This window comes from Callithrix jacchus, chromosome 2 (genome assembly GCF_049354715.1).
Source record: "Callithrix jacchus isolate 240 chromosome 2, calJac240_pri, whole genome shotgun sequence".
NCBI classification, from domain to species: domain Eukaryota; kingdom Metazoa; phylum Chordata; class Mammalia; order Primates; family Cebidae; genus Callithrix; species Callithrix jacchus.
Window position 1 is genome coordinate 134,700,048 of NC_133503.1, and position 13,097 is coordinate 134,713,144.

Here is a 13,097-nt window from a genome sequence, read left to right on the forward strand (position 1 = left end):
ATGACAGTAACTTCATTGTATCAGATATCAATAGCCAGGAAAGGTAGGCCTTCAAGATCTGCATTGCCTTGTTTTAACACACTGATTGCCAGGCATTTCACATTTGGGGCTTTGGAGCCAATGGTCCAGGCCATGCCTGTTGTTTCCTTCAGAACTTAGAGTGACTTTTGCCAAAGTTATCTGCACCCCAGCATCCTCTGGTGAATTCCTGTACCTGCCATCATCCCTGATATGCTGGGAGTTTTGAAGCCTGTGGACGTTTCTTTTCTCCCTCATTTAAGAGTCTGATCACGAAGTAAGAAAGAAAATATGTCACTGTAGATTTTCTTAAATAAAGGAATAGGGCCTACATCTGGAGGAGTGGGAAGTTGGACATAGGGTGATGGGCTGGGCATTCGAAAAGGGGGAAAGAAGTGGCTACAGCAAAGAAGGAGGATCTAGCCTGGGGAAGAGAACCTGGAAGAAGTGAGAGCTGGTCTTAAGAGAACAGCCGGCAGAGGGGAGTGAATGCACAACTTATAGGATAGCACTAGCCAATAGCACTTTTGGTGATGATGGGATATTCTATATTTTCAACATCCAATATGGTAGCCTCTGGTCACATGTGGCAATCAAGCACCTGAAATGTGGCTAAGTGTGACTAAGGAGCTGAATTCTTGGTTTCAGTTAAATTTAAATAGAAATAGCTACATGTGGCTATCATATTAGACAGCATGGTCCTCGAGTTCAGACACAGCGCACTGTTGCTTGCCTACCCAGCAGCTACTTGCCTTTTTCTTTGCTTACACACCACCCTCCACCCTCATTTTGTTCAGACAGTCAGAAGCCATGGACTTCAGGAGAGACTGGGTCCCTTAGAGCTATACAGGAGAGGTGAATCTTCATTATCTAAGCCAGTTATGGTAATTATGTTCCTCTTGCTTGTGATTGGTTTAGGAGTAGGCAGATGATGCAAATCAAGCCAAAGAGACACAGGGGGAGTCTGCTGGAGGCTTCTGAGAATGTTGTCTTAAAAAGGGGTCAAAAAGAGGGACTAGTCCTCCTTCTGGATCTTAGATGTGTGAAGATGTGATGCTTAGAGTTGCAGCCACCATCTCACGCCCACAGGGGGACAAAAGCCAGTATACTGAGGATGATCTAAAAGATGGAAAGAATCAAGGTCTTCAGTGATGTTACCAAGCCACATCAGAACCAACCTTGGGATGGCCCCATCCCCTTTGTTAGTAAAGACACTTGTGTCTTCTGGTAAATGCAGTCATGGGGACTCTTTTGGGATAGCAAATATGTGGCACTGAAGTCTGTGTTTCTGCCTCCAATGTGAATTCCATAAAGTATAGCACTTTTTCTCATTGTTCTTAAACCATTATTCCAAGCAGCTACTACCAATCTACTGGAGTTAATACGCTAAGGAAAAATCTGTTTGCTATTCCTGCTCTAGGGCAAAAGAACACAAGCATCTGCTTTGCCACAAACTCCCCCACAGACATATTCTTCCCACTGGTCCTGGCTAATAATTGGAAAGTGTTCTTGTAAGATTAACAACACATAAATATCCATGAAACCAGCCCACAGAAACAATTCAAATAAGCCCAAATCTAAGAAACAGGCTTTCTCTATACCCCAGGACATTAAAAAAGTGCTTATTTTTTGAAGGGTCAATTAGAAGGGAAGTCAGTCACACAGCAATCGTTATTTGAATATAACAGAGCAAAAAAATGCTCTTTTATTAATCTGATATACATTAAATATCTTTGTAGCTGTTACATGAATGTTAGTTATCTGGCCTATACATGTATACACAATTCCACATTTGATAGATTTATGCTGTACAGGAGCCATCCCACATGGAGCATGCCCTTTCACAAGGATACACATGGCTGTATCATTATATTCGTCAAAACACACTTGGTCAAACATTTTGGCAATTGGAAATCAGACACAGAGGAGCATACCAGAAAGATGAGTTCACAACAGGACCAGCTGTACTTAAGATGAAAACTCCAAAACCTGAAACAGAAGTTACTGGGGTTCACACATGCAGCACACATATATACAGTACAATAGGGGTAACTGGAACATTCATAGCAAGAGATCTTAAACAGCATTAAAAACAGAAAGAAAAAAAAATAAAACAAAGCCAAACAACCCAAACACCAAAACCGACAGGACCGTTGCCAAGATCTCGTTAAAAAAGACCGTGGATAGTACGTTTAGCATATGTTCAAAATGGAAGTTCACCTGAAAGAGAAAACTCTTCTAGGATGTTATTTAGTGTATCTAGGTATTAACAAAAGACATAGGATCTGTTCAATATGTTCCTGGACCAGGATGAGGATACATAACTGCGTGGATGCTAAGAAAGTGTGTAAGAAGAAAGGACATTTCTTTTTTCTTCTGACTGACTCTGGATATAGATTCAGTAAAGTAAATATATAACAATTGCAGCAGAACTGAAATTAGGCCAATTCATCACGTTCTATGTAGGCAGGCCTGGTAAATGTCAAGGCAAGGAAGGAGTTTCCTTCTTAGATGACTACATAGGAGCCAGAGGGGAGACACTTTACAATTTCAAACTACTTTCATTTTGTTTGCATAGCATGAAATAGCTGATTTTACCATACATTCTCCCTGAAGGAATTACACCCATAGAAAATGGTGGATTCTCTGTACTGGGTCCTATTGTGAGTCAACGCAAATGCAGAAAGAAGCCCTTTGTGAATCATATGAGGTTGAGCTTGCTAAGTCTTTCCCCTTCCTTGGATTTAGGGGCAATGCTGACCCATAAACACATGAAACTCAAGGTGGTGTGGCCTGGGTCTATGCACTGCGAGGCCAAGTCTTCTTTAGGGTTTTAGATAGTGATATGCTGGTTAATATTTAACAACTGTCTTGGAGATTAGGAGGAGTCTGATTTGTATGGCTTTGTTGCTTTCCATGGTATAAATATTCCCACCATAGCTGATCTCAAGCTACAAATATACTATCACTTGGGAAGATGTGTGTAGTATTATACCCTTATATAGTATTTCTACCATACAGACATAATGGGCATAGATAATGGTCCAATGTAGTAAAATAGGTAGACAGTGATGAGCTTTGAATATATTGCCTTTGTTTATAGCTATAATTGATCTAATCTTAATATTTAGTAATAGCTGTGTTTCTCAACTGACTCTCAAAATTCCTGAAACGTTAAACATCAGTTCTGAGGGACTGGTTTGAAGCTGTTCCAGCTCATCACTAGCTCTAGATGACCCCAGCCACTGTGAGCAGGCTGCCTAGGCACTCCCCAGGCACTGCAAAGCTGTTTCGGACTTTGCATCCCTGCTATTGGGGTAGGTTACTAGTTTGAGTTAAACCCCATCTGAGTCTAAACAAAGGGTTGAAAGCTGCTTTCTGTTCCTAGTCCTGGGCGCTCTTGGATCTAAGGGCAGCATGGATGTGGTAGAGTAGGCAGAGTGTGGACAACCTCTGCAATTTTAGCATTCAGACCTAACCAGAAGGTACCTACCCTTCCACACCAAGTGGGACTTTCTGCAGACATGGAGAGTATCATCGACCTCTACTAGTCAATGAATCTCGAGAATCCAGGTGGGAACATCCTGGTCTTTCAGGAGTCAAATACTAAGCTCTCAGCCTTCTGCTCCAGAGATGGGCTGCTCTGATTCCATGCCAGCTGTGTCCATCCTCTCAGGGCAAAGGCACTGAGAAGCAGTTGGAAATCTAGCCCACCACAGGGAGCTGTGCCAAAGCCAGCAGACTCGCATCCCTCTCCAGAGGGAGAGGGAAGATTCACATTCCCTCTGCACCCACCCCTGCTCTCCACGTTCTCCATCCTCTGTGCCTCCACAGCAGGCATGGATGGGCCTTTCATCCCCAGTGCCCCAGGAAAGCTTGACCTTGCTTTTGTATACGGCTAGAATTAAGAGGTTGTCGACCAGAGGAGGAAAGAAAAAAAAAGGGAAAGAAAGGAAATGAGTGGCCACTGCCCTGAGGAGGTAAGCAGGAGAGAACAGGTGGGGAAAAAGGGCAATGGGGCTCTCAGAGGAGGGTAGAGGGTCACAGACAACTACTCTCTTTCTGCTCTGCCCCCCTGCAGGCCCCAGAACGCCAAACATCCTTTGCAACTTCAAGACACTTGCAACAACATGCACCAGTTTTAAACTGAAACCCCAAAATGTCCCTGTTACTGGCTGACAGAACCTGTTTTCTGGATGGTTTATCTGCTGAGGGTAGAGAGGAGGGAAACTGTTTTAGGATGTCTGTCAAGATAGTTGACTCACTCATAAATCTTCAAAATCAGAAAGGAAACACCCTGGGAGGCACAGGCCAGGGGAGTGGCAGCAGCTGCAGGCTTTGCTGACTTGGCTCTGAAGAGGAAACTCCAGCGTTATTTGCTGGGGAACAGACTCTCTAGCTCCTGTTGCTAGTTTCACACCACAAAAAGAATACCTCAGAAGAAAGCGAGACTTTAGGCTGGGCACAGTGGCTCATGCCTGTAATCCCAGCACTTTGGAAGACCGAGGAGCGTGGATCACCTGAGGTCTGGAGTTTGAGACCAGCCTGGCCAACACGGTGAAACCTTGTCTCCACTAAAAATACAAAAAAATTAGCCAGACATAGTGGTGTGCACCTGTAATCCCAGCTACTTGGGAGGCCAAGACAGGAGAATTGCTTGAATCTGGGAGGCGGAGGTTGTAGTGAGCCGAGATTGCACCACTGCACTCCAGCCTGGGTGACAGAATAAGACTCCGCACTCCACCCCCCATGAAACAAAACAAAAAAGCTCTAGAAAGATGGGGCTATCTCTGCTCTGATTCTTTTCTTTGAATAATATCTTAGTGCAACATCCTGCTGAGATCATTTAAGGAAACAGCTTATGCGTGCTTTCATTTTTCTCATTTTCCAAATACTAGTCAGTAGTCTCTCCAACAAAAACCAGGTAATCAAGGAGATTTCTCCTCTCATCAACGGTAATCCCAATGACTGAATAGTTCCTGCACTGCCTGCTGAAGGCTGTTATTTGTTTTAAATGTGGAAAAATAACACATTGTATTTATGGGGTGGTGGGGGAGGAGGAGGGTGCATATGTAGTGGGAATCAGTGTGAGGGTGTTTTCTCTCATTCTGTTTCCCTTGCTCTCATTTAAATCCTCCAAAGGCTTAATTATGGCACACAGCACAGTGCCTCAATACCTATCACATGGGAGGTGCTCAGTAAGTATTTACTGGATAATCATATGAATTGACAAAAGATCAGCAAAGTCTCTGCCCAGCTCTTTCCCTGCCCAACCCTGCTAGCCTTAGGTAAGAGCTGAAACAGACCCATGAGCTGTATTCTTTTAACTCAAAATCCTGGGATTACTAAACTGCATTTAGATATTGTTTGAGAAAAACTGAAGGGAGCCCTGGCAATGGCCCTGTGACTGTTGGTGACAGACAGGTGACAAGAGGAATGGTCAACATTTAGAGCAAAAGAACATCACATGGAGAACTGTTACTCTATACCTGAAACAATGAAGGGACATGCAATACATCCAGGAGATACTAACAGGTTTTCTTTTTTTGTGTGTCTACATTACAGATTACAAGAGAAGCTTTACCTAAAACACACATTTTGCTGAGCAGAAACAAAAGCCGTAAGAAACGTATAGTCCACTTCAGAGTTTCCCACTGTGCAGATTTCTTTCTCTTGTTGCAATACGACTGGTGTTTTTAGGTTTAGTAACTGGACTAAGTTTGGCACGATGTGGAGATTAAAGAAAACCTAATATGCAGCCAATATGCAAACACCAATATGCCAGTTGCCTTTCTATGATACCGGTGAAGGTCAAATTCAGACATTCCTGGCTTCAGAGCCTTTAATGCATGAACAGATAAGGTGTCTTACGGAAGAAATAGGTAAAGGCCATTTTGACATCAAACAGAAACAAAAATGGAGAATATCATATTCTATTTTGATTGGCAGAGGCAATCAGAAAGTATTCCCCTGGACTGCTTTGGAAGTGATCCCAGCATTTAGAAAGCTGTGCCCTCGTCTCTTTGCTGGAAGCTTATCAATGGCATCTTGGACTCTCCCTTCTGTCACTACATTTCTTTTCCCACCTCCCCTTTGATCTCTTAAGGTATGTTGAAAAGACAACTAAGCAGTTTTTGTTGAAAACATGAACTCTGATTCGGTGAGATTTGTCTATTTGCCAGTATAAGTAAAATCACTGAAAAATTGTTTCTGAAAACCTACATATAATACTTAAGGCCATATTTCAAGAAAATAATGGAATAAACAGGAAGGAGAGCTGTAGGGTAATACTGCGATCAGGGAGTCTTCTAACCTAAGCGTGTTTATTGGTCAGGGTGGGGCCTTTTCCTGGATGGGCAATGGTAACTGTCAAACCTGCAGTGAACAGAGATACTATACAAGATGCTGAGATACTGGCAGGACAGACAGCACAGAGACTGTGCTTTCTGGCCTAGTCCATGCGGGCTTCCCAAATGACGTCCTACACTCTTTTTATGCTTGTCTATTTCCTAATTTTTCAGTTTATAAATTAAACCTATTTAGCGCTTGTAAAAATGAGTTGAGGCTGCCGGTGGCTCACGCCTGTAATCCCAACACTTTGGGAGGCTGAGGCGGGCTGATCACTTGAGGTCAGGAGTTCAAGATCAGCCTGACCAACATGGTGAAACCCTATCTTTACTAAAACATATATAAATTAGCTGGGCATGGTGGCATGTGCCTGTAGTCCCAGCTGCTTGAGAGGCTGAGGTAGGAGAATTGCTTGAACCCGGGAGGCAGAGTTTGCAGTAAGCCAAGATTGCACCACTGCACTCCAGCCTGGGTGACAGAGCAAAACTCCATCAAAGAAAAAAAAAAAAAAGATGAAGCCATTTTCATTACTGTGTTCTAGAATGCTGGAGAGCAGACTAATCCCAATGCTTTACTTTGTGCATGGGGAAAGTGAGAACCAGAGATGTTCAATGACTTTTAGTCTCCCCAGCAAGATCTGGGTCCCTGTACTGCTTGGTGGTGAAGGTCAGGCTAGGACCCATCTATCGTGTCTCCCAGGTCTGTACTGTGGTGTGAGATGATTCAGGCAACAAGGACTGAATGTGAGTTGGGTGCCTTAAGACCCAATACCTGGGACAGAATGTGGTACATACAGAATTTACAGTCTGAAGCAGTTGTTTTTCCCCACTGAGAAGATTCTGTGATAATAATGGAACTTGGGAGTGTTCTGGATTGATTCCAGAGTAATAGGGAAATTTTTAGTTAGAAAAGGAGGTAGAAATAAGTGGACTATTTGCCAGGTTTTCATTTTTGCACAAATTTTCATTTTCCTTCTACTGTAGATGAAATGAGATGCCAGTTGCATATTTGGGTGCCAGTGGCCTGCTACACTGACACAGCTGAGAGTTTCTATTTAATATCCTGGCTGTTTCTTAATCTTTAGCTAAATTCAGAGCAAGCTAGACAGGCCATACCACATACTTTGGAAATGATTAGAGCTCTCTTCGAAAATCAAGGTGATGAACAATCTCAAGGAGGCAGGGAGGAGTGCACAGAAGGCGGGAGAGGTGTTGACCAGAAGGTTTGTGACCACAGACTGCCCGAGAGTTTAGGAAAGATTCCTCGTAGGCCACCAAGGATGCTGGATTAGGTAACAAGTAGGCCAAGAATGTCCTAGAGCAGGGGACACTGGATGGCAGGTCTGATGAAGTACGGTTTTGCTGGTTTATCTCATGCTGACCCAACCCAGAGTTTAAATAAAATTCTGAATAACTGTGCTCTGCAACTTGAGAGATATTTTATGCATTTAGACCCTAGAGCAGACATTAGAGATATTTTAAAAAGTAACGATAGTCTAGTAGCAAAGTTAATTATCACAGAGGACTAGAGACAGCAATACTCATATACATTTCTATTTTTCCTTTGATGGGCTGATGGAGATGCACTCGTTGGTATTACAGTTATTTCTGCACATGCTGCATTCAACTAAAAGATCTGCTCAGGTCCCTAAATGCCTTTTTTTTTTTTTCTCTTTTGAGATGGAGTTTTGCTCTTGTTGCCCAGGCTGAAGTGCAATGGCATGATCTCGGCTCACTGCAACCTCCGCCTCCCGGGTTCAAGTGATTCTCCTGCCTCAGCCTTCTGAGGTCAGGAGTTCGAGACCAGCCTGACCAACATAGAGAAACCCCATCTTTACTAAAAATACAAAATTAGCCAGGCGTGGTGGTGCATGCCAGATGTCTTTTTTAAGAAGACAAATCGGGGATAGATAGGTGGGAAAATCTATCTGGAATATGGAAGAAGAAAAACATACAGGGTACTTTCTTGGGTTGTTTGACTGCTGTCTTTGTTCTCCAAAAAAATGATAGGACGCAGAAGTGAGAGAAAGTTCTTTCTTTCCTTGCACTGTTGGTATCTTTCAAATGCATCTTGTCTAGTTTTCAGTGATTTTTCTTCTTCCTGCCACTTTTGAAGTTTTTGATTCAGGTTTTCCTGATGTTCTAGCCCTGATCACAGGTCCCCAGGGAACCACCCTCTTTCCACTGTCCCCAACACCAGTCTGTTCCCCTCTGCAGACCAGAATTACTTCATGGGGAAGTAGATTAATGGCTTATGTTAATGAAAGAAGCTTTTCACTTAGTCTGAGCTCTACAGGGATCATTAGGAAGGGGAGGGGAAGGCAGGGGGGCCTCAGGGGAGTTAGGACATCTCTGAATATAATGATTAGTGGAAACAAAAGCTTTCCCTTCCTGGAGCACCCCCCCCAGCTGTGGCTTGTCTGAAAATGCCTATAATAAGTAACAAGGATAACCCTCTAACAAGGCCGTTTAAAAAGGAATATTGTTTAAACATGGGATTTATTCCTGGCTTCTGGTCATTGGCTGCAAGTCTACAAGGAGGCTTCAGATTTCAAAGAAGATGTGTAAAAAGGACAAGCCTGGGGGAAGGGGAGCCTGAGAGGCGAGAAGGTCGTGTAGCTGACAGCTGGCCCGTGGGAATGTCCTGGCTGACCTCTTTTTTCCAAGCCCAGGCAGATTCCAGAGGTAAAATGAGCAGCCAAACAACCACAGGGAGATGGTCTGTCTGTGAGAGGTCCCTCAGGAGTACAGGCGGGTTCTGATTTTACAGGGAGCCAGGAGTGCACTGAGCAGTGCATCAGCCCTGGGGAAGCTAGAGGGACAGACCCTCTTTGGTGATGCCAGGTGGGAAGCTGAGTGTCAACTGCGGGGCAGGTGGGATGGGTGTCCTGGGGGACCAGTCCCACAGGAAAGAGGTACCAGAAAGAGGTACTATTTTTTATGTCCAAATGGCTGTAGGTGTGAATTTCTTCCTAATTTGCAATTTACAATTTAGCTATCCACTGGCAATCTCTTGACTAGAGACAGTGTGGGTAAGTGGCAGAATCAAGTAGGCAGACGGTTTTTAAGAAGCAGCTTTCTTTCTTTGAATCTGCTGTCTGGCAAGACCAAGGGAAGGCTGAAGGGGTGGGAGTGGTCAATGGAGGCAGAAGCTCTCGCTCTGATCTCCGATTTTCAACCATTTTGAACCACTGCCACAATCACAGACACTGTCACGGTCCTTTTTCCTCACATTCTCCAGAGGTTTAATTGGGCTTTCTGACAGAAATCTTACTTATGCAGCTCACTCTGATTTTTGCTGCTAATTGCAGAGCTTTTATTTTTCTTGTCAGCAGAGCCACCTTAACTGTCTTGCCCCAAAGGGCCCCACCCAGCCCTGTTTGGTACCACATGGTTTTCTTTGAAAGGCTCTGCTATGACAGCGAGAATTACTGGGTATCCTTTTCTATGTAAACAGGAAATATCACTCTGTTACAAAAAAAAAAAAAAAGAATTCCTCTCCTCAGCACAAATGCAATAATGTGCCGGCTTATATTTCCTGTTAATGTCAAATTAGGAGCAGGATCTATTCCTTATACTAGCCCAGTCTTCTGGCCTCTAAGCTTTCTATGAACCGAACCCCAGGGAAGCCTGGCTGCCTATGGCATTCTAGAAATGCTTCCACAGCTTTGGGGGAGGCAGTAGCATCACAGGTCAGAAAGATAACAATGCGTTAAAAAAACAAAACCCCAAAAAAGTGTGCAAAATCACAAAGGGACAAGATGATATGCTTCTACATTTTAAGTCACAGCGTGTGTTTATGTTCTGATACTTGATCACCTTTCTGTATAGGAAAACTCTGAAGCCTTGAGTCAGGAAGGAGAATTGACCCAGAGCAGGAGGAAGAAATGCAGGAAGGATGGCTTTGTTCCCCATTACATCAGAACCTGGGTTCGTGTGTCAGGCAGGCGCAGCCCCACGAGTCCTCCACACACGAGCACAGTAGAAGCCAGCAGGATGGGGATTGCTTTGGTGATGCCGACCAGAGAGCCAAATATTAAGTTTCCCAGGACGGCTGCTGCCTTGCATAGTGCATTTAAGAAGCCAAAGCCTGTTGCCCTGCAAAGAAAAGAGACATGAACAAGTTTGAGAAAATGCCTTCCATGATTCCAACTTTAGACAAAAACGTACTAGATTTTCAATGCTCTTCACTCAGACTGTGTTGTACATCAGTGGAGCAAATCAATGCCTGTTAGCAAATCTGGGAGTAGAGAACTCCAGCTGTTGGTATTGTTCCTCCAGCCCTCTGTTGACTTTCTTACCATAGCTTCCATTGCCTCTTACTCTGCCTGTAAGTCCCAGTGTATTGTAAACAGAAAGGGAGAGAAAATTGCAGGGAGTATGAAACATCTCTAGTGGTTTCATGTTGTTGGAAGGAAGGGTCTTTCTCTTTCTCATTTTTTTAGAGACTAGGTCTTGCTCTGTTGCCCAGGCTGGAGTGCAGTGACATAGCAGTAGTTGATGGCAGCCTTGAACTCCTGGGCTCAAGCAATCTTTCCACCTCAGCCTCCTGAGTAGCTAGGACTACAGGTGCATGCCACCATACACAGCTAATTTTTATTTTTATTTTTGTAGCCATAGGGTCTTGCTATGTTGCCCAGGTGAGTACAGTGGTACAATGATAGCTCACTGCAGCCTCTACTTCCTAGGTGCAAGTGATCCTCCTACCTCAGCCTCCTGAGTCCCTCCTGGGACTACAAGTGTGCACTGACATGTTCAACTAATTTTTAATTTTTTTGTAGAGATGGAGGATCCCCCTACATTACCCTGGCTGGACTTGAACTCCTGGGCTTAAGCAGTCCTCTTGACTTAGCCTCCCAAAGTGCTGGGATTACAGGCATGAGCCAATGCTCCCTGCAGGAAAGGTCTCTTAAATCAAACTGTAATTCTACTCTATCCAAACTCTTCTCTCAGGAGCAAAATAGGCATAAAGCACAATTCATTAGAGAGAGGCAGGTCACCTCTGCTCAGTGTGGGAGAAGCTGGGACACCTCCTTTCATCCCAGACAAAGGGTGGCGAGGGTGATATAGAAAAATTGAGCAGTTTCTCATCTCTTTACAAGAGTGACTTATTATTTTGTTTTGTAAATTCCCATAATTTCAGAAACATCTATGTTTAAACGGAAAGTTAAATTTCATTCCAAAGTTAAAATGTATGTCAGGCTGAGCTTGGAGGATTTCTTGAACCCAGGAGTTTACGACCAGCCTGGGCAACATAGCAAGACTCTGTCTCTCTTAAAAAAAAAAAGAAAGAAGAAAAAACTGTCGTAAGTACAATACATTTATTTAATTTTTTACTCCCTATTTTATTGTATTTATTTTCATGCTGTTTTATTATTTATTTATTTTCTATTTTACTTTCGGTTCTGGGATACATGTGCAAAATGTACAGGTTTGTTACATAGGTATATGTGTGCCATGGTGGTTTACTGCACCTATTGACCCATCCTCTGAGTTCCCTCCCTTTATCCCCCAACCCCCAATAGGTCCTGGTGTGTGTTGTTCCCCTCCCTGTGTCCATGTGTTGTCATTGTTCAACTCCCATTTACGAGTGAGAATACGTGGTGTTTGGTTTTCTGTTCCTGCAAAGGACATGATCTCATTCCTTTTTATGGCTGCATAGCATTCCATGGTGTATATGTACCATATTTTCTTTATCCAGTCTATCATTGATGGACATTTGGGTTCGTTGCAAGTCTTTGCTATTGTAAATAGTGCCACAATAAACATACATGTGCATGTGTCTTTATGGTAGAATGATTTGTATTCCTTTGGGTATATACCCAGTAATAGGATTGATGGGTCAAATGGTATTTCTGGTTCTAGATCCTTGAGGAATTGCCATACTGTCTTCCACAATGGTTGAACTAATTTACATTCCCACTAACGGTGTAGAAGTGTTCCTATTTCTCCACAGCCTCGCCAGCATCTATTGTTTCTTGACTGGCATGAGATGGTATCTCACTACAGTTTTGATTTGCATTTCTCTAATGATCAGTGGTGATGAGCTTTTTTTCATGTTTGTTGGCCATGAAAATGTCTTCTTTTGAGAAGTATGTGTTCATATCCTTTGTATACTTTTTGATGAAGTTGTTTGTTTTTTTCTTGTAAATCTGTTTAAGTTCCTTGTAAATTCTGGATATGAGGCCTTTGTCAGATGAATAGATTGCAAAATTTGTCCTCCATTCTGTAGGTTCCCTCTGCTCAGTGTTGGGGAAGCTGGGACACCTGCCTGTTCACTCTGATGATAGTTTCTTTTGCTGTGCAGAAGCTCTTTAGTTTAATTAGATCCAATTTGTCAATTTTGGCTTTTGTTGAAATTGCTTTTGACATTTTTGTCATGAACTCTTTGCCCATGCTTTTGTCCTGAATGGTATTGCCTAGGTTTTCTTCTAGGGCTTTTATGGTTTTGGGTTTTACATTTAATCCATTTTGAGTTAATTTTTGTATGAAGTATAAGGAAGGGGTCCAGTGTCAGTTTTCTGCATATGGCTAGCCAGCTTTTGCAGCACAATTTATTGATTAGGAGATCTTTTCCCCATTGCTCGTTTTTGTGAGGTTTGTCAAAGATTAGTTGGTTGTAGATGTGTGGTGCTATTTCTGAGGTCTCTGTTCTGTTCCATTAGTCTATATGTCTGTTTTGGTACCAGTACCATGCTGTTTTGGTTACTGTAGCCTTGTAGTATAGTTTGA

The 13,097-nt window shown here is 43.1% G+C and overlaps 1 protein-coding gene across 3 annotated transcripts in view; it reads right to left on the reverse strand.

Annotated features, from left to right (window-relative positions):
* Nucleotides 1–13,097, reverse strand: part of SV2C (synaptic vesicle glycoprotein 2C) — a 289,177-nt gene that overhangs the window by 16,700 nt on the left and 259,380 nt on the right. For 2 of the 3 annotated variants that reach the window (XM_008991918.5, XM_002744849.6), the window contains exon 13: nt 1,693–10,463. The exons of the other annotated variant lie outside the window; for it this stretch is intronic. In XM_008991918.5, coding sequence (XP_008990166.3) covers nt 10,280–10,463 — 184 coding nt within the window. In that variant the 3' untranslated portion in view covers nt 1,693–10,279. Of the gene's footprint in view, nt 1–1,692; nt 10,464–13,097 lie in introns of those variants that run through there. 3 annotated transcript variants of the gene reach the window in all.